This window comes from Python bivittatus, unplaced genomic scaffold (genome assembly GCF_059951505.1).
Source record: "Python bivittatus isolate LINGU-HERP-01145 unplaced genomic scaffold, Pbiv_v1 ctg000670_np1212, whole genome shotgun sequence".
Taxonomy (NCBI): Eukaryota; Metazoa; Chordata; class Lepidosauria; order Squamata; family Pythonidae; genus Python; species Python bivittatus.
The window spans coordinates 1,984,463-2,004,357 of NW_028277094.1; the positions used below are offsets into that span (position 1 = coordinate 1,984,463).

At 46.7% G+C, this 19,895-nt stretch overlaps 1 protein-coding gene across 1 annotated transcript; it reads right to left on the bottom strand.

Moving 5' to 3' along the window:
- Positions 1–12,753: 12,753 nt before the first annotated feature.
- Positions 12,754–14,874, bottom strand: LOC103060398 (brain-specific homeobox/POU domain protein 3-like). Its single transcript, XM_088151671.1, has 2 exons — positions 14,662–14,874; positions 12,754–13,680 (listed from the first exon to the last, which is right to left on the bottom strand). Exons 1-2 carry the CDS (start codon positions 14,779–14,781, stop codon positions 12,754–12,756), a joined length of 1,047 nt encoding a protein of 348 aa, XP_088007797.1. The 5' UTR covers positions 14,782–14,874.
- Between the last annotated feature and the right edge of the window lie 5,021 nt (positions 14,875–19,895).

The following is a 19,895-nucleotide window of genomic DNA, read 5'->3' on the forward strand; positions in this document are numbered from 1 at the left end:
AAACATAATGCAGTGGAATTACAATAATGTCGAAAGTTTGGCTTTACTGTTAACAACAACTACTGGTACCACACAGTTGCAAACTTTTAGAAAATGAAGAAGTTAAAATCTTGTGGGATTTTAAATATTTTCAAATAGAGATGAACATCTGAAAAACAATATCCAAGATAGTACTAATAGGGGGGGGGAAAGGATGGTTCATAGAAGTAGCAATATCAGGAGAGAGACAAACTGACCTATATTTAAAAAGTAACAAAATATTGAAATTGAAAATATTGAAATTGAAATTGAAGTTGAGAGACGTTGAAAGGAAAAATTAACTACAATACCAGTAGTGGTCAGAGTTATACCAAAAGGATTCACCAAACATTTGGAAGTTTTAAATCTACTGGACTTGATACCACTGACCTTGCAAAATAAAAGAAAAAAACTTGCTTGGAACTTCCTACATAGTGTGACAATACCTCCATGATCCCTAGAGTCTTGCTTAGAACATGAATCATCAGAATATACCCAATTAATAATTATTTTTTTTTTAATCTGCGCTCAGTCGTTACCGACTCTGCAGTGACTGCTTGGACGAGTCCTTGCAGTTTTCAAGGCAATTGTTTCAGAAGTGGTTTGCCGGAGCCTCCTTCCTAGGGCAGAGCCCAGCTGGCGAGAGCAAGAGGCAGGGTTTCCGTTGCTTCGCGCCCTTTTCAGGTGCGCGCGATTTTTCGCGCTTACCAGCAACTGCTCCCGACTCCTTTTTTTTTTTTTGCAAGGCGCCGCCAGCATTTTTCCTCCCACCGGAGTGAGAGTACCCATTTATCTACTCACATGAGTTTTCGAACTGTTGGGTTTACAGGAACTGGGGAGGAAACAGGAGCTCACCCTGCTAACGCGAAGGCTGGACTCGAACCGCTGAAGCGTCGACCATTTCTGGCCGGCAACTTTCAGCGTCATTAAGCCGCTGCGCCACCGCGTCCCCCTATTATATTATATTATATTATATTATATTATATTATATTATATTATATTATAATATATTATATATTATATAATATTATTATTATATTATTATATTATATTATATTATATTATAATATTATATAATAATATAATCTCCATTTAAAGGCCATTTTAGAAGGCATTTCAACAGAACTCAGTAATTGCAAGGGTTAAGAAAAGTTACTTATATGCTAGCACAATTTTCAACAATTTTGGTTTGTATCATCATCATCATCATCATCATCATCATCATCATCATCTGTCATTTATCTCCTCCTGGAGTGCTTTCTGACTGCAGCTCATCTAATTGTCTAATGGACCACATGCTGCATTTCAGCCAGATTTCCTTAACTTGACATTCATCAGATGTGATGGACTACAGGTCCCATCAGTCACTGCCCTGGCATGGGGTGGCTGGGGAGTGATGGTGTTCATAGTCCAATGTATTTTAAAAGTCACTATTTGTGGAAAGGCTAGTTTAAGGAAACAGCCTAGTAACCTGAACCTGTTCAGGTTATTTGATATGTGTGCATAGATACAACAGAAAGGGTGTGGGGGGTGTAGTATCCTCCATCTATTCTCTCCCCATCTCTCTCTCCCTTCCTACTCACACACACACACACGCACACAGACATGTTTTTTCCTTAGCTGTCAAAACAGTCTTCCTACCCATGCAATCATTCAAAGAAGATGATAAACAGCAAATCAGGCTGATGAAGCAGAAGGAGGAGCAAGATGAATTCTTTGCCATTGATGTCATTCCCACCATAAGATGGGACTGTGGCTTCTCCTTTAGTGGGCTTTTGTTTTGGGTCAGATAAACGTCGTGACTAATCATAACAGCTCAGCAGAACCTCTGGGTTCAGCCGTGCATCTCAAAGAACAAATGCAAAGGACAACATTTATGGAACATTTGCTGGAGGGACTGACGGCTGCAGTCCTGGGCATCCTTAGGAGTGAAGGAGCCGCTAAAGCCTTCTACCAGACTGCAACGCTAGACACGTCTACTGAGAAATAAGGCTCGTTCAGTTTGAAAAACTTCCTCCCAGGCTACATGGGATTGCATTCCAATAACAATTTACTTCCTAGTAAATGTTATGGATAGGAAATGACTGTTGGTCAGATTTCTTATCCAGCAGAAGAAAGTTTCCACTTTTTCTGAAGTGCAGGATGTTAAAGAACATCAGTGAATCGATCCTGCCAAATTCACAACAGCGTCCATGGAATTGAATCCCTTGCCAGCTCCTCCACTTAAAACCGAACCAAACCAATCTCACTCTATTCCACCTTGCCAGTTGTCTAGATGAGCAGCTGACTAGAAAGTAAAAACCAACGGTCTTTAGAGCAAATGAGCATGTAATCCTTTGGTTGGCTTTCTTAATTGTACAACACAACCCTTGTGCCTTGTCACAAGTATTCAGTTGAGTTACTCTGAACATGAGTCGTTCTCTCTTATCCTGGTCAAAGCATAAAAACATGGATTCAATTTGGGGGGGGGGGTGTTTGTTTTTTTTAGGGGGAGGAGGGATGTTGATTTTTGCTCTGACCATAAGAGACAATGACTTGCATGCCCCCCAAAGGTTTTCACTTTTCTTGGAACTGCCCTTTACTTCCTGGCTCTCTTCCCCCATTGGGCCTCTGAAGGCTTCCTCCCTTTTAAAGGAAAATGGCCCTTACCTGCTTCAGCCACACCTTAGAGGAGAGGGCTGTTTTATGGCCTTCGAAAGGTGCTCTCAGATAAATACTCCTCACAAAAAAAAGAAAGAGAAAAAGAAAGAAAGAAAGAAAGAAAGAAAGAAAGAAAGAAAGAAAGAAAGAAAGAAAGAAAGAAAGAAAAAGAAACAAGACAGACAAGAAAACAGTCCTGCAATTTGGGGAAGTGCTTCCTCCTGAAACAGCTCTCCAAGTCCAGATCGATTCCTCAGGAGAAGCATTTTTGCTTAAAGCTGTTTGAATTTTGCAATGAGGAAATACTGGCTCACCTTTTTATTATCTTAGGTGATAAATATTGCATCGTGCACATTTAAAACTTTTAATACTAGGACGGGAGTAGGAGAGGCACCTGTGGGTTTGCTTTGCTTGCCCAATCCCTCCCACTTTTTGCCCTTCCTCCTAAGGCAGAGTTTGGGGGGGGCTCTTTTTATGGGTGGGGAGCTGCAGCTAGCACAACCCCCCTCTCTGCCCTGCTCTGTAGGGAAAGGGATCTAGCCAGTTCAGACGCGTGTCCTGTCTAAAGCCGTGGAGGGTTTGATGTCTCTTGGAAAGAGCAGTGATGGGGAAGAAGGGGGAGCAGGAGAAGGGGCCCTGCTAATGTTGCACTGAAATGATTCTCAAAGGCCCCCCAGGCAGCACTCAACATCCAGACTTCATTAAAATTTCATACCCAGCACTTGGCCAAGGTCTATTTATGAAAATGCGTATTTCGTGGCATGGAAAAAAACAGGGCTCCGACTAAAGAACATAGCGGGAGGCATCTGAGCTGAAGGGAGCTGAAAGCTGCATGTAGCGTCCTGTCCAGGATCTGCCGGAGAGTTTCCAGTGGAGATTGGATGCAAACCGGCGGGGGGGGGGGGGGGAGAAGTCAAGAGAGAGAGGGAGGGAGAATGTGCTCCTCCCCGCTGCCCAGGGCTGCTTCAGAACCCTGGAGAGCTCCCGGGCATACTCCGCCAAGTCCACAATTCCCCCATAAAGCGCGTCTTGTATTAAGAGGACTCTGTGAGCTGTCCAGGGTCTTGAAAACAGCAGCCCAGGGGGAGTAGGATCATAAAAGGAAGCGACAGGAGTGATGGAGAGCTGATTATCCCTCCTCCCCCGCCCTCCAAAAGCCTCTCATTCATGCAGAAAGTCAGGGTCCAATCCATTCTCTCTGCCTAATGCCTGGGAGAGAAGATTTAATGTGGTCCCCAGGCAGAATGCCAAGCGCCAAGGAAGCCCTGCGTGTTGTCAGTTAAGGCCAAGCAAAAGGGCTGGAGCAGAAAAGGGAACGAAGGGCCAGGGCAGACAGTGGTCCAGGAAATAAGCAAGCAAGAAAAATCCACCAACTTTTTGGCCAAGTGAATAAAAACAGTTGATTTCCACCAGGTTGGAAACTTGAGTCCTGCTGTCCACAAACCAGCAGAATTCAGTTCCTTAAAGATGTACTTTGAAGCCCTCTGAGTTATTCCATAAAAATAAGTGATGGGACTGAACAGTGCTATGTTAGGGGCAAATTTTGGGACTCTGTCACCCAAACCACGACATTCATGTATCGGTCCCAGAGGGAATATTTAATTTTTTCTTTCTCAAGAAAGAAAAGTTTCTCTGAGCTTTCACTGCTCAAATTAAAAAATTTTTGAACTATTTAGAAAGGTAGCAGAGCCATCAAAATGCAAAATGCAAATAAGCCTCTGCCATATTCCAGAATAAATCAAAACTGCTTATAAATGTTACCCCAAATTAGAAATATGTTTTTAAAAAACACAAATCCTATTAGAAATAGAAGAAGTCACTGGCATTATATTGTTATTGTTGTAGGCTAAGTTAATATAATTCTCTTACTTAAGAGTAAGCTTTACCAAAATAAATGTAATTGTTGAATACTCTTATACAGGACTAAGCTTTTATTCCTGTGGGGAAGGAAATCTGCCTTCTCCCTGTCTATCCCCCCCTCACCCCCGCCCTCACCCCCGCAGATCTTCCCAGCCTCTTTACTGCCAAGATTAGACAAAACTTCCTGGCTATGATCAAGCTCAAGAAGAAACCCCAGATTTGTTTCTAAATTTATCAAAAGCAACAAAGAATTGTTCCCTAGAATTACAGTATATCCTTTTCCCAGGAAGACAAATTGGAAACCTTTTGGGAACTGCAGAATCTAAACCCCAAAGAAACCAGCTTTTGCACGAGAAGCAGCTGCTGGCTCAAACTCCTGGTCTCCAGAGAGATCGATAAGGAGATTTCTGTAGTGGTACCTAGGGGCAGAAACTTCTCTCTGTTATCCAATGGTAGCTTAAGGTCCATACTGGAGGGGAAAAAGCAACAATAATTTTGACTGCACATCACCTAGAGCAGTGCACCAGATGACTATCTAATTGATTGGATTTTTAAAAAATAATAAATTTCAAATTCCCTAGCAAAGCTAGTGTTGCAATCTCATATACATTCCTCCTCTTTTTCTCTCTCTGTTACAGAGGTCTGCTTCAAGTAGTTAGCAATGATTTGCAAAATTTAACAGAGGGGAGGCAATAAAGTTTTTCCTTTAAAAAAAAAAGTTTGGGAGCTCCTCTAAAGCATCTTGTCTTTTTCTTATTAACGTGCCATAAATCATCCTCACCCTCATCATCCTTTTTAAGCATGTTAAAGACTCTCTTAAAGGTTGACAAAGAAAGAGATGTCACTTTTTCTTCTGGACAGCTGCAGGAAGCAACTGAACCAGCCACGTTTCAACACTTTTCTTTCTCAAAAACTTTGTATAAGTTGCATCTTTTTATTCCATTTGGACTGAAATATTCCTTTCTCTTTATGTATGAATCCTTTTAAAAAAAACCTCTTTTTTGTTTCTCTTTGTTTTTATTTACTCTTCTCTGTTCAGTATTTTTCTTTTCATCATTTCTCTTATCAAAATTGCCTTTCCCCTATCTTTCCCTTCCAAGACTATTAATTCCTAGAATTCAGGGACTGGTTCCTTGTTCTTGGCTTGGGGGAATATATATATATTCTCCTGAAATGTGATGAAGGAGTAAGTACCCCCCCACACACACACTTGTGTTGAAATAAAAACAAATGTAAACAAAATGGTTATGATAACCACAACATTGAATTAGCAGGGATCTGGGACAGGTTAATGAAAGAAAATCTAAACACAACCCAATCTGTCTTCTTTCAGAAATGAATTGCTGCTTCGTGTTTTTTTTTTTTCCCTGAAAAAGGGAGGGGGGAAAAGAAAACGTGCCCCTTCAGAGAAATGCAAGGAACTTGCAGCCACCAGATGTAGGGCAGCTGTTGGCTGATGGTTTTGAAAAAAGGATTTGACGGAGGACAGATCCACTCAAGGTGACTGAGCCATGAAGGTTTCAAAGAACCTGCACATTCAGGAGCAGCAAGAGTAGGAGTTGGGGGCGGAGGGAAAGTGGAGGAAAGAAGCGATGGAAGGAGAGACCCAAGGCTTCCTTGCTCTGCCTGTGACTTCCCTAGGGGGGTCCTAGCAACAGCTTTTGTACCCGTCTAGCACTCACCAGGGATGCAGCGCGGAGTGGCTCTTTAACCGTCTGTCCCAATGAGGCGCCATTCAGAACTACAACTCCCATCTCCCCAGCCAGCATGGCTGAGTTCTGGCAGGAGTGACAGGAGTTCTTACTGGACACATGGGGCTGGGGGGGCGAGGAGCACTCGACTCAAAAGCTATCCTTTGATCAGCTTCTGAAAGGCTCTTTTTATTTATGCTGTTTATTATTACTTTTATTGTTTCAGAAAGTGTTCGGGCTGTGTGGAGGGCATCTTTCCATTTCTGCAAGGGGGGGGGGATTATTTTTGCATTCCCTCCAGAGGATTGCGGCCACCTATGAACCTCACCGTCCTGTCCATTGGTTTCCCTAAACTTTCTGCCCTTTGCCCAGACTTCAACATCTATCGGCTCACCCTAGAAATACCAACCAGACTTTAGGGGCTCCTTAGTCTGCCCTGTGAGGCTAAGAAGAAACGTCAGAATTAAAAGGGACTTCATCACGCCTCTTCCCTCCCCACCCCAAAACATGCAGAGTAGCTGGAAGCCACCCTTGGAAATGTTTCTTTTTGCTAATTTCCTTCCATGCCTAGGGAGTGCAAGACAATTCCAGGTGAGCACATGGAAAAAGGGATTTTTTAAAAAATGCATTTGTTTTCCTCCTGCTTGATCTAAAGAAAAAAGGCACAAGGTGGGTCAGGACAAGCCCCTGGGTGAATTGCAGTAAATCTGGAAATGCTTTTGCCTACAACAAGCTTCAAATGACTCTCCGCCCCTTCCCCGAAAATTAAGCTGAGAAATACTGTAAGGAGAACGCTTGGGAACAGCTGGTGGGGGGAGCTTTTTATGTGAGAGCGCTGTCTATTTGGCTCAGCATTAGTGGATGATGGGACTGGGAGTCCAAACACAAGCAAACATGTATCTCACTGGAACAAGAAAATCAGGTCTCTTGGTATCGGTTTACTACTACTTCTTTGTTCCATGCAGCGTAATCTCCTTTTAATGGCATTTCTTAATATTTGTTGTTTATTAGATCGCCTTCAGACCCTTCACGATCACCCTCAGCCCCCCACAGGTGAACCAAAGGAAAGAAGGGGATGGGAAAGGGCGAAAAAAAAGTAAATTAGGCGGCTTCAGTGGCCCATTTTCTACAAAATACAACCCACCCCAACGTTTCCCTGGTTGTCATTCCAAGAGAAACCCTGGCATTTTAAGGAAGGAAAAATAGTTAGGCAAAGCAAGATAGGAGCGGTGGGAAGCCCTCTTAATGCAAAGTGTGTTAAATTGATACCAAAATAAGAAGAAGAAGAAGAAGAAGAAGAAGAACACAAATTGTGAATATTTGCAGAAACCTGATTTGGTATCATTTTATCTCCTAGATTTTGATTCATTAATGCTGAAAAAAATGTGCCTCTTTACTTGGAAGTTATGTCCGGGTTAATTCAGTGTTAATTGCTTAAGAGATATTCTTTGGGTGGGGAGAAACAATACATGTGGGAGATTAATCAAGACAGCTGGAAAATTCAGAGAGGAACTAATTGTCGGGGAAAGCAAATCCAAGTGAGGCCATTCTTTTCTGCTCCTCCCTTATTATTTTTAAGTCAGACTTTAATCCACTACCAAGTCCTAATTAAACAAGGCAACATTTAAGGATCTGATGGTCAAGATTCTTCCCTCCCACCAGAATTCTACAGGTCTAGAATATTTCACAAGGATCGAAAGCAAACAGATTCCTGGCTACTCCCACTGGCTTTGGCTCCATTTCTTGATGGCCTTTTCAAAAACCCAGCATAGGGACCTCAATTTCCCAAATCAGTTCATTTGCTAGAGGATTCGCACACATTTTCCGTGGCATGATTTTACTCCTGGGATATTGCTTTCAGTGTGAGGTCCCCCCACAACCCCAAAGGAAGTATGCCCAAGATTGTGGCCTTATAGAACAGGCACAGACCGATTGATGAAAGGTAAGCCCTGATTTTTTTTTTCCATGCAGGTAGTTTCTGGGTAGGGGTACAGTTGCGGTCCCTCCGCCCCACACTTTCCTAGCCAAACAGGAGCAAATAACGGGAGGACCTTTGTGGTTTGGAGAGGCAGGGATTTATCCCCCAAAGAGCAACCAGGGATGTGTGGAAGGGCGCCTGGAAACGCTTCTGAGCACTGCCTACCTTTGAGTGTCTGAACCACTGGCAGCTGTTTTTTTCCTGCATTGCTTCTGATGGAAGTGTCCAGCACCAGATGTTGGGCTAGAGACAATGCCAAGCCATTTACAGTATACTTGGGCACTGCCAGACAGTGGGACAGGTTGGCTGCCCTGGGAGGTGACAGTCTTCTTCTTGGAGCCAAGGCTGGAAAGCCACCCAACACAGACCCAACCTTCTTGGGGGCTGCACTGTAGCTCATCCTCGATGGGCTCCAGGACAGCCTCCAGCTCACTTCCCCAGGTCGGTTAAAGCCCTGCAGGCTTCATTTCCAACATCCTCAATGTCCTGAGTTTTATTCCTGATTGAGGTAGTGTTTGTGTGTGTGCCGAGCGGGCTGTGCAACCCCAGCTCGTTTAGTTAGGGTTGTTTAGCTCAATTAATTGTACAAGGCCAGAAAGATGGGTTAAATCAGGAACCAAGTAAAACGTGTTTTATGAACACCATCTGTAACTCTTGGAGAAGTTTACAAACCCACTTAGAGGCTAAGACACAAAGAAGAACTGGGGAGCATGAGCGAGTTCTGGTTAGCTGGATTCACACCACACAGATGTCAGGTGGGTGAAGTTAGTTCAGCCCCAGGCTTTTTCTGAGTTTTCTGGAGTTAAGGGACTGTTTTAGATTGTTGGAACATGTGCTGCCCCTGTCCCGCCCCAGACCAGTTAAGCATGTCCTGCTAACAGCGCTCTGAAGATCTCTGGCTTTCCTGCTCAGATGCACCAGAGTGCCTAAGGCCATCTTACAGGCATTTTGTGGAAGGTTGCAATGGCCCAGAAGTGTCACCCATCGGACACTGGGAGTAGACTTCCCAGGCCAGAGATGCAACCGGTAAAAGACATCAGGAATGTCCTCCTTGCCAGCCATACAGCCTCAATCTTATCTTCATCGAAGTTCGGTAGCTGAAAGGGGCTCCATTGGTGAATCCAGAAGCTTCCTTGCAATCTTTCTACAGACTCTACTTACTTCACCCCTTTCTCTCCAGGTAGTGACTGGCATGTGGCCTGTCTGGGGCAGAGCAAGGCGCTGGCGGGCAACCATCTGGCACAAAAAAATCCAGAGTCAGGGCTTTGCGGGGCGGCTGGCTGCTCCTTGGGCCTCCAGTGGTGGTGACCCTAAGATCCAGAGGGAAAGACCCGTTGATTGGTTGGGAAGGAGAAGATGGATTCCTGCATTGGGTGAGGAGTTTGGGTAATTGTGTGACTGAGCACATGTCGTGCTTTGCATCAGTCGACACTTTGTGAAGTTAGAATGTGTGGCCTTTTTTGAATAATTTTCTCCCAGCCAGATTCCAAGATGCTTGTCCAAATCTTCACATTCCTTTCGCGTTGTCGGGGCAGTGGCACCGGTTGGAGAAGGAGGAATCTGCCTCTCTCACGCCTTCCACATCTCCTACGGTTTGGGCCTGTACAGACATTTAATAAATGCATACATACACTAAAAGAAGCTTTTTTGTTTTTTGTTTTTCCAGTCTTAGGACAAAGAGTGAAACAAGATGAGGCTGTGGTCCAACAGCAGTTCATGTCTCAGTTCTGAAAGGATCTGTCTATTCTTTGATGTAGCCTACACTACAGGGTTGTTTCAGAAAGAAAGACAGACCAAAGTTCCTTCTGAAGTGCAATGGTGGTGTGTATACACGCCCACCAAGCACATAAACACTTCCAAGAAGGAAGGAGTTAGATGTTCTTCTCCTCCAGGACAATAAACCCTCCCCAATCCAGACCAGGCCAACTCTAAATTCTATGATCCTCACCCAGTGTGGCCCGGGCAGCGGATGATGGGCATTGTAGTGCGATGGGCGATCCAGCTTGCTGGAGGCTGCGCTAACCACTCTCCACCCACTGCGAGCTGTTAAAAAAGCCGGTTTCTGTTTCCTGCTTGGCTGCTTCTGATTAGGATTCACTTTAATCGAAAGCGTTTTCAGCTTCAAAAGATTATATTGACAACTCAATCTGCAGGCTGTAATGAAATATTTGGTTGATTTCTCGTGTCTCGGGGCTACTTTGCCACGCCCTCGCAACTGCAGAAGCTGGCGGGGAAATCCCAGACTGCTTTCAAAGGCAGGGGTGGGGGGGTGGAGGAACATAAAGCAATCACCGACGTGCACTCCCACCAACAGAAAAACAAAAAAACATCCCTTAGGATTTGGGGGGAAAAATCATCAAGGAAATTATTATCATCATCATCATCATTATCATCATCTGCTATCCACTGGACCTGTCCTTCTTAGGAGGGGTTTCTGTAAATAAAACAAAACTTCAGCCTGGCTTCGCTCGCTGAGGATCGAGTTCTTATCGGAAGGTTGCGAGCTACAAAGATCTCCGCCAAGCGAGGGTCTTCGTTTGCTCTGGGCCATCAGCGGAGTTCCCTCAACGGGGTCCTTCAGTCCAGCTGTTTCCTGGGTGTGCATAATAAAGGAGCAAACGTGGCTGGATTGGTGTAACTCGCTAAGCCACACCAACCAGCCAACCAAGCTTAACCCCAAGTTTAGACACTAGATCTGGTTAAGTGAGTCGTGTGAACAGCCAAGGTGTACTCTCAGGGCTGGAATCTGGAGCTGGGGGGGGGGGTATTTTATTAATTTCCTTCTGAACGGCATTCGTTCAACGCGGGTATCTCAGCCCTCAGACGAAGGGGATGATTTCAGCCTCGCAAGACACCGGTGCACAGCCACCCAGAACGAAACAACTGTGCTGATAATGAAGCGGGTGGGAGAGAAACCGGCTTAACTTTTCGCTCGCTCCCATTTGCTTCCATTCGCTTCTCGGCGGCATTATCCAAAGCCGTGGAACGGGATGAGGTAAAACGTGCATGTTTTATTTGAAATTCTGGAGCATACACCGACACAGAAAGGCGTTCCTCTCACACCCACACAAACGACAGAGTCTCACCCCGCCCCCGCCCCCCGCCCCGGTTTAAAAAAAGCTAAAAGAAGCGGAGGGCATTTCTCTATTCCATAGATAAAGGAAAGCAAGCTTCTTAGAAAGTGCTCTGTGAAATCTTCGCAAATAAGTTATTTCGCGAGACAGGGTGCTCGTTTAAAAAAAAAAAGAGGCGTATAAATGAAGAAACACGCCCTCCTCACTCCCCCCCCCCAAAAAAACCAAAGAAACACGCTTGAACTGCTGTCTCGTGGAACTAAGAGGGTTGGAAGGTAGGGAGAGGGCGAAGGGGAGCTAGAAGAAAAACTGTGCTGTGGGGCAGACGCAATCAGACGATCGGACGATGACTCAAGAACCAAGCGCGCCTCCCTCGTGAAATCTACCGCATTCCAAAGGGCTCAGAAATCATGAACGCGAGGTTTAATTGATTGTCAAAGCGCTGTCATTTCCCTCCCCCCCCCCTTTTTTTTTTACAGTGAAATTACACAGGCGTTCGCATCGTTCGTGTCGTATCAAATTAAAGTTAAATCAAGTCTTCCCCGCCACCGCCAGCCCAGGTTCCGAAGCAGCCCAGCTGGTCACCGGTTTCTTTGGCCCCGTTTGCTTTCGCTCGTAAATTCTCCTCTTTCTCGCTTCAACGGATGAGGTAGGAACACAACACTTTATTGCAAACCAGGCGAGGGGGTCTTTTGATGCGGAGAAGGGAGGAGGCGAGAGACCCGAAGCATGCGGAGGGAAGCCGGAGCGAGGGGGTAAAAATCACGGAGATCCTTTCTGTCTGATTTTTTTTTCTTTGCCGAAATACAGGGAGAGAACCTTTCAGTCGAAGTCAGTATAGCCTTAACATATTAAATGGCGGTCAAAGGGGGGGGAAAAACACCCAGTCATCCCCACATGGTTCGTATCTTAAATGCAGAAACTATGCCAGCGGCGTTTTTCTGAACTCACCTTTTTCCCGTAAATTCAGGGATGGGACTAAGATGCCACGGCTGAAAGTTTTCCCCTCCCCTGTTTTGGATCAAAAAGAAAGAAACGCACGAAAGAAAGAAAAAAAAAAACACCCGCCACTTTTGCCACTCACCAGGAATACGGTACAGGAATGGGGGGCGGGGTTCCCCCCTTCTGTGTAACGCTTTTAATTGTTTGTATTGTCCTTTTATTTAGAAAAAAAGAGTCTGTCTTTTGATGTTTCGGTTGGTTGGTTGGTTGGTTGGTTGGTTGGTTGGTTGGTTGGTTGGTCTTCCCCACTCGGGTGGGGCTCAGTCCTTTTCCACGCCTCCCCCCCCCTCAGCCGGAGGGAGGACGGTCGCAAAAGTCCAGGACGGCTGAAGCGCCCCGCGAGGAAGCGGCGCCTCCCCTTCGGGCCTGGCCGCCGGGCATGGAAAGCGGCGCCCGCCGTCCAGTCCTCGCCCTCCGAAGCCGCCTGCGCCTCCAGTCCCGCGCGCGGCAGCGGCCGTCGGGGCGCCTCCCCGCTTCCGTCCGCACCGGCCTAGTAAGCGGCGGAGAACTTCATGCGCTTCTGTTTCTGTCTCTGGTTGCAGAACCAGACCCGCACCACGTTCTTCTTGAGGTCCAGTTTCTCGGCGATGGCCGCGATCTTCTCGGAGGAGGGCCGCGGCTGGACGGCGAAGTACGCCTCGAGCGAGCGCTTCTCGGGCGCCGCGATGGAGGTGCGCTTGCGCTTCTTGTCGCCCGTCGAGTACGCCTCGGGCTTGGCCAGCTTCTCGCGCTGCGCGCGCTCCGCCTCCTCCAGCCAGGCCTCCAGGATGGGCTTGAGGGCCACCATGTTGTTGTGCGAGAGAGTGAGCGACTCGAAGCGGCAGATGGTGCTCTGGCTGAGGCAGCCCACGCCGGGGATCTTGAGGTTGGCCAGCGCCGACCCCACGTCGGCCTGCGTCACGCCCAGCTTGATGCGCCGCTGCTTGAAGCGCTCGGCGAAGGCCTCCAGCTCCCGCGGGTCCGTCTCCGTCTCCGGGCCGGCCAGGACGGCGGGGTGCGAGGCCAGGCCGTGCGGCGGGTGGGGGCCCATGGCCAGGGGCGGCTGCCCGTGCGCCGGGTGGCCCAGGCCGTTGAGGGCCGGCAGGTGGGCGGGCGGGTGCGCATGTGGGTGCGCGGGCGCGGCCCCCACGTCGGGCAGCGGCAGGGCCGAGGTGAGGTGCTCCAGGAGCTCGCCCTCCAGGCCCTGCGCCGGCTGGTGGGGGGGCGCGTGGTGCGCGTGGCCGCTCAGCACCGAGGGCGGGTGCAGGTGGACGGAGGAGGAGGTGGGCGTGCAGGAGACCGAGACGCTGCTCATGGTGTGGTAGGTGGCGTCCGGCTTGAAGGGGTGGCTCTTCTGCGAGACCAGGTCCACGGCCGCCAGCGCCTCGGCCCCGCGCAGCAGCGTCTCGTCCAGGCCGGCGAAGAAATTGCTCTGCAGCTGCGAGGTGGGGGGCGAGAGAGACGGACACGCGGCTTAGAGAGGGGAACCGTCGGGAGACGGCAGTCGCGCCCTGCGCCAAGGCTAACCCCGCACCCCCCACCCCCTTGGCTTGTCAGAGCCCCATGGGCCAAGCCAACCCTGGCCTCTTCGTGGCTGAACAAGTCCTGGCTCGGCACGACGGGCGAACCCTGAAATGGGAAAGTCGCCCCATTTGGGATCCTCGGAACTTTCCCCCCAACGGCCGCGTTTCTTCTCGCCACATTGCTTTCCCCTTCGGGCCATCTGTCCCCCCAGATATACTGGGACTATAACTCCCAGCATGTGCAGCCAGCGCAGAAAGACCCCGGGCCGCGGGAATCTCTCCTCATTCCAGCCCACCCTCGCCCGCCGATCAGAGCGGCTCCCCTCTCTCTAAGCCCCTCCTGGAGCCCGTCCCAACCGCCGCCCCCTCTCCCTGAGGGGCCCCACAGAGACTAAAGCGTCTCGTTCCAGCCTTGGAGCTAGAACGAGAGAGGTTTTCGGCAGTTGTGCGTTTGGGGGACCAGGGTTAAAGCTGGGGAAGGGGGAGCCTAATCCCATTTCCCGACATTCTTCAGGTCCCGGGCATCTCTTTGAGGCTCGATTCCAGAACGAGAAGCCACACCGAGCGGGACTCCGCAACTCTCCAACCCCTTGGCGTCGCGGCGGCGTTGGGTAAACACCGGGCGGGGGCGGCCGGTGGCGTCTGCATTCCGTTGCAGTCCCGGGAGACTTTCCCGGTGGGATCGGCGGAACTCACGTCGAAGCCCACCAGTTCCCCTTCCTCTTCTCCCGGGGATCTGGACCCAGACATTGGGGGGGGGCGCTTGCAGATCCCCTGGGCCGGATCAGGGAGGGGGCGAGGATGCCCAGCCTGAGCCCCAAACTGGAGCGTTTCCTTTCCCTTCCCTTCCCGTGCGCGCCGTCTGGCCGCCTTCCCGCTCCCCCACTTCCCCTCACCTGCGGGGCGGGCAGGCAGGCCCTTCGGATGGCCTCGGAGCTGGAGTGCAGGTGGGTGTACTTCGGCTCGTGCAAGATGGGGTGCATGCTGAACGCCTGCTTGCTGTTCATGGACATCATGGTGGCGGCGGCGGCGGCGGCGGCGGCGGCGGCGAGGAAGAACCGGAGGAGGCGAGCAGGTGGCCGCTCCAGCCCGCCGGCGCGTCTTATTGTCTCTGACCGGCGCTCTGGCACCCTCAATGACATTATAGGACCGTCCTGGCCACGCCCTTCCAGCGGGCCGCCCCCTCATTGGCTGAAGCGGCGGGCCGTGCCCCGCCCCCTTCGCGGTGCCGCTTTCGGGAGGGAAGCGTCTCCCTGGCTGCCGTCCTGCGGATCAGGAGAAAGCGGCGCGGCGGCGGGCTTCTCTCCGGTCCGCCGGCAGCCTTCGCGCTGTTCCGGCCTCCGAAATGTCTGGGGCTGAGCTCTGAAAGCTCCAAGAAGAAGGATGGGGGGGGGCGGCTGGGAGTAGAAAGAGCCTCCAGCCCTGCTTTGAAACATGACCATAGAAGTTATGCACCTGCTTGTTTGGCTTTCGGGCGCCGAATTTCCCAAATCAGTCAGTCAGTCAGTCAGTCAGTCAGTCAGTCAGTCAGTCAGTCTGTCTATCTATCTATCTATCTATCTATCTATCTATCTATCTATCTATCTATCTATCTATCTATCTATCTATCTATCTATCTATCTATCTATAGAACTTACATAGCCGCCTATCTCCCATAGTGATCTCACAACAACCCATCGAAAACAATAGGACAAAAACAGAACAACCCTTTCCTTCCCACCAGGTGCCAGGCCAACCTGCTGACTCAAGTCCATTCCATTCCAGCGCTTGGGGGAAGAGCCAGGGTCTTTGCGACCTTCTGGGGGGCTAGAAGAGTAGGGGCTCCTCAAATCTCAGGTGGGAGGATCTTCCAAAGGCTAGGGAGGCTACAGAGAGGGCACAGCTTTGAGGTCTCATCTGATGACAACATTTAAGGGAGGGGATCTGGAGCACGCCCACCTTATCTCACCTAGTGAGATGGGCGGATACCCTCAGGGAGAAGAAGAGTAAGGTAAGATAAGATGAAAATCTGTCTCACATTGATCATTAGCAGGTGTCTGATCACTCCAGGAGGATCACTTTCCTCAGACAATCCTAACATCACACACACACACACACACACACACACACACACACACACACCCGGGCGCGCACACAGAAATAAATTCTCTGGTTGACAACGGGATCTTTCATCTCCCTCATGGATTAACATAGCAATGCAGATGTTCAAGAGCATCTTATTCCTCACCCACCCCAAAGTATATTTTCCTTTTTCATCTGTCCTCACTTCTTCAGATAACTTATTTCAGGATTTTCCCTCTGTTTTTTTTGGGGGGGGGGGGAAGAAGGGGGAGGAACTGCTTGAAGAATGGATAATAAAAGAAATAAACAAAGAATAATAAAATAAATCATAAATCATAAATAAAGTTTGGAAGATGGCTTGTTAAATAAGCAATGTTTTCACTGGTTTGTTTGTTTTAACTGTGCACAGTGATGCTGCACAGAAATTACCTAAGTTTTCTTCACTGATTTCTCCCAGTTCTTCTCCATTAAAATATGTGCGCTGTGAAGAGTTAGGTATTCAAGACGTCATTTTATTTAAAATGCCTTCAATTGTGTGGATCACAACAAACTGTGGCAAATTCTTAAAGAGATGGGAGTACCAGACCACCTTACCTGTCTCCTGAGAAATCTGTATGCGGGCCAAGAAGCAACAGTCAGAACCGGTCATGGAACAACCGATTGGTTCAAAATAGGGAAAGGTGTACGACAAGGCTGTATACTGTCACCCTGCTTATTTAACCTATATGCAGAGTACATCATGAGAAATGCCAGGCTGGAAGAATCACAAGCCGGAATTAAGATTGCAGGGAGAATCATCAACAACCTCAGATATGCAGATGATACCACCCTAATGGCAGAAAGTGAAGAAGAACTAAAGAGCCTCTTGATGAGGGTGAAAGAGGAGAGTGCAAAAGCTGGCTTGAAACTCAACATTAAAAAAACTAAGATCATGGCATCTGGACCCATCAATTCCTGGCAAATAGAAGGGGTAGAAATGGAAGCAGTAACAGACTTCATTTATTTGGGCTCCAAGATCACCGCAGACGGAGACTGCAGCCATGAAATTAAAAGACGCTTGCTCCTTGGGAGGAAAGCTATGGCAAGCCTAGATAGCATATTAAAAAGCAGAGACGTCACCTTGCCGACAAAGATCCGCATAGTCAAAGCTATGGTTTTTCCAGTAGTAATGTATGGCTGTGAGAGCTGGACCATAAAAAAGGCCGAGCGCCAAAGAATTGATGCCTTTGAACTGTGGTGCTGGAGAAGACTCTTGAGAGTCCCCTGGACTGCTAGGAGGTCAAACCAGTCAATCTTAAAGGAAATCAACCCTGATTGCTCATTGGAAGGATCGATAATGAAGCTCAAGCTCAGATACTTTGGTCACCTAATGCGAAGAGAGATCTCTTTGGAGAAGACCCTGATGCTGGGAAAGATTGAAGGCAAAAGGAGAAGAGGACGGCAGAGGATGAGATGGTTAGATAGCATCACTGAAGCAATGAGCATGAAACTGAGCAAACTCAGGGAGGCAGTGAAGGACAGGAAGGCCTGGCGCAATATGGTTCATGGGGTCACAAAGAGTCGGACACGACTTAACGACTAAACAAGAACAACAAAAATGTAGTGGACGGTTCTTTGGATCTGAGTGGCAGGCAGAGCTGTGTAACCTGAAAGGCACAAGATAGGAATAACAGAAGGAAACACAAAACTAGTTTACACCAACCATTCCAGGAATTACAAAAGGAATCACAGAACTAGTTTACACCATACCGTTCCCTATCAAAGTTTATCTCTGTAATCCATCCTGCTTCCATTTCATCTCTACATTGCTTCATACGTTACCCATTGATGTTTACACCTCTCTCTTTTTGAGGATCTGCTCAACATCACCCAACCACAACTTTCTTCCTTTCTCTCAGTCTTCCCTTCCCTTTCCTCTACATAGCCATATCACCTCAAAGTGATTTGTACTAGTTTTGTATTCAATCCACATGTTTGTTTCCAATCCATATTTATTCACTGCATTCATTCTGTATTCAACCCACATCCATTCAGCACCTTCAGAGAGAGGCCCGGGACCTTCTTATTGCCTCTTGTTTTACTAGATACACAAGTACCCCATTTATGTTACTTCTGACATAGGTATCTCTCACTTTTGATATAACAAAGGGAGCAGGAGCATATTCCTATACAGAGCCACTGTCATAACTTTTGCCAAACATTCATTCCTACAACTGTCCACATACTTCTTCGCACTGCTTTTCTATCTGCATTTGCATGTCTTATTTTCTCCATTTTAGTCAATGTTCTACCAAGGTACACAATTTTATCTACTTGCCCTAGTTTTTCTGCCACTAATGTTTAACTTAAAATTGTTCATTACATTTTTCTGGTCAAACACAACTATCATGGTCTTTGATTCATTAATCTGCCAATCCATGCTCCTTATTCCATTGTACAGTCTATGTAACTTTCACTGCAAATCATTTTGGTTCTCAGTCACAGGACAACATCTTCATGCAAATGTACACCTCCATTCATGTCCCCAGCCAAAATCCCTCTCTAACATCATCACAAGCATTCTTTTTAGTGTTTATCCATAAATACATTCAACAACCAAGAGATACCAGATTTCTGTATCTTACTCCTAGACCACTGTAGAACCATTCACTAAGTGTTCCATTTATTTTCACTCTTTCTTTATTTTTTCATATACATCTCTTATCACATTAACCAACCAAACTTCAGCATCATATTGATGGAAGGCATTCCATAATTCAAGCCCATTCACTTTATCATATGCCTTCTCTAAATCAACAAACATACAGTAAACATTGTTTCTCAAATTTATACATTTCTTCATTCACTTTAAATTTATCATACCATAAAATCATATTTTCATTTTAAACAATACCTGTTTTGAAGAATGATGCACATTGTAAGCAATGACAAAGAGATATATCCAAATTTATATGTCAGGGGAAGAAACCAAGGGTTAAATATAAATTTTTACAAGATGCAAAGGAAGATTAGGACTACCTGACTTTAAATTGTATTTTGCTGTCTGCTGTTTGGTTTGGATGAAAGAGTGGGTACTGTTGAGAAATAAAAGAATATTTGAACTAGGAGGACACATCCTGAGGTTTGGGTGGCACTTCTTTTTTTTTAATGGTATGATAAAATTAAAGATAATGTAGATTTTAAAAACAATTATACATTTCTTAATGGCCTACTGAAGATAAAACGTCTAATCCATACACCCTGTGCCTGGCATAAAGCCACACTGCATTTCTCAGATTTACTTATTAACTTGTATTTTACCTCTTGTACTTTTTCAATCAGAATTATGAAAGTTATCTAAGTAACACAACCACATTTCTCTTTATACCATCTACATCTGCATTCTTCCTATTTTTCAACATTTTTTAGCATTTAAGACTTCGTTTTCATCACTCTTTTTCTAGGACAGTGGCATTTCTAGCATTTGTTTCAATTCTTCCTTTCAGCATGCCACTATCATTCCCATATAAATGTCTGAAATGCTTCTTCCAGGAACCCCTCATTTCAACTTCAGTCCCAATCACTTGGATGCATTCTTTCAATACATGTACATATGAATAGTCTCCAAACAAAACAATATACAATATGCATAGATAAATATTACAGGTGCCTCGTGATTAGAAAAGTGGGAGATAAACTAATGTAATAAATCAATAAAAAGAATGATGATAATATTGTATGACCAAGGATCTCCAAATAAAGTCATTCAATCAATTTTTCTGTACAGTTAGACATGAATGAATCCACCAGAATAAATGACTCAAGGACAGCTTAACTGTCTATGAGATGGGCTCTATTAAATCTAATATAAAAGAAGCTGTATAGCAAATATAAATATTTCCTTCCATCCTTGAAGACTATTTCTTATTCAGGCAATACAGCTCAGCATATAGACACATGAATACATCTGCACACCCACTTACATAAAGTATGTACCCATTTTGTAGATTTTTATATGGCACCAAGGAGCATTGACTTTTCAGATGACTGCATACGTTAGAGAACAAAGTAAGAAATCATTTTTATTCTG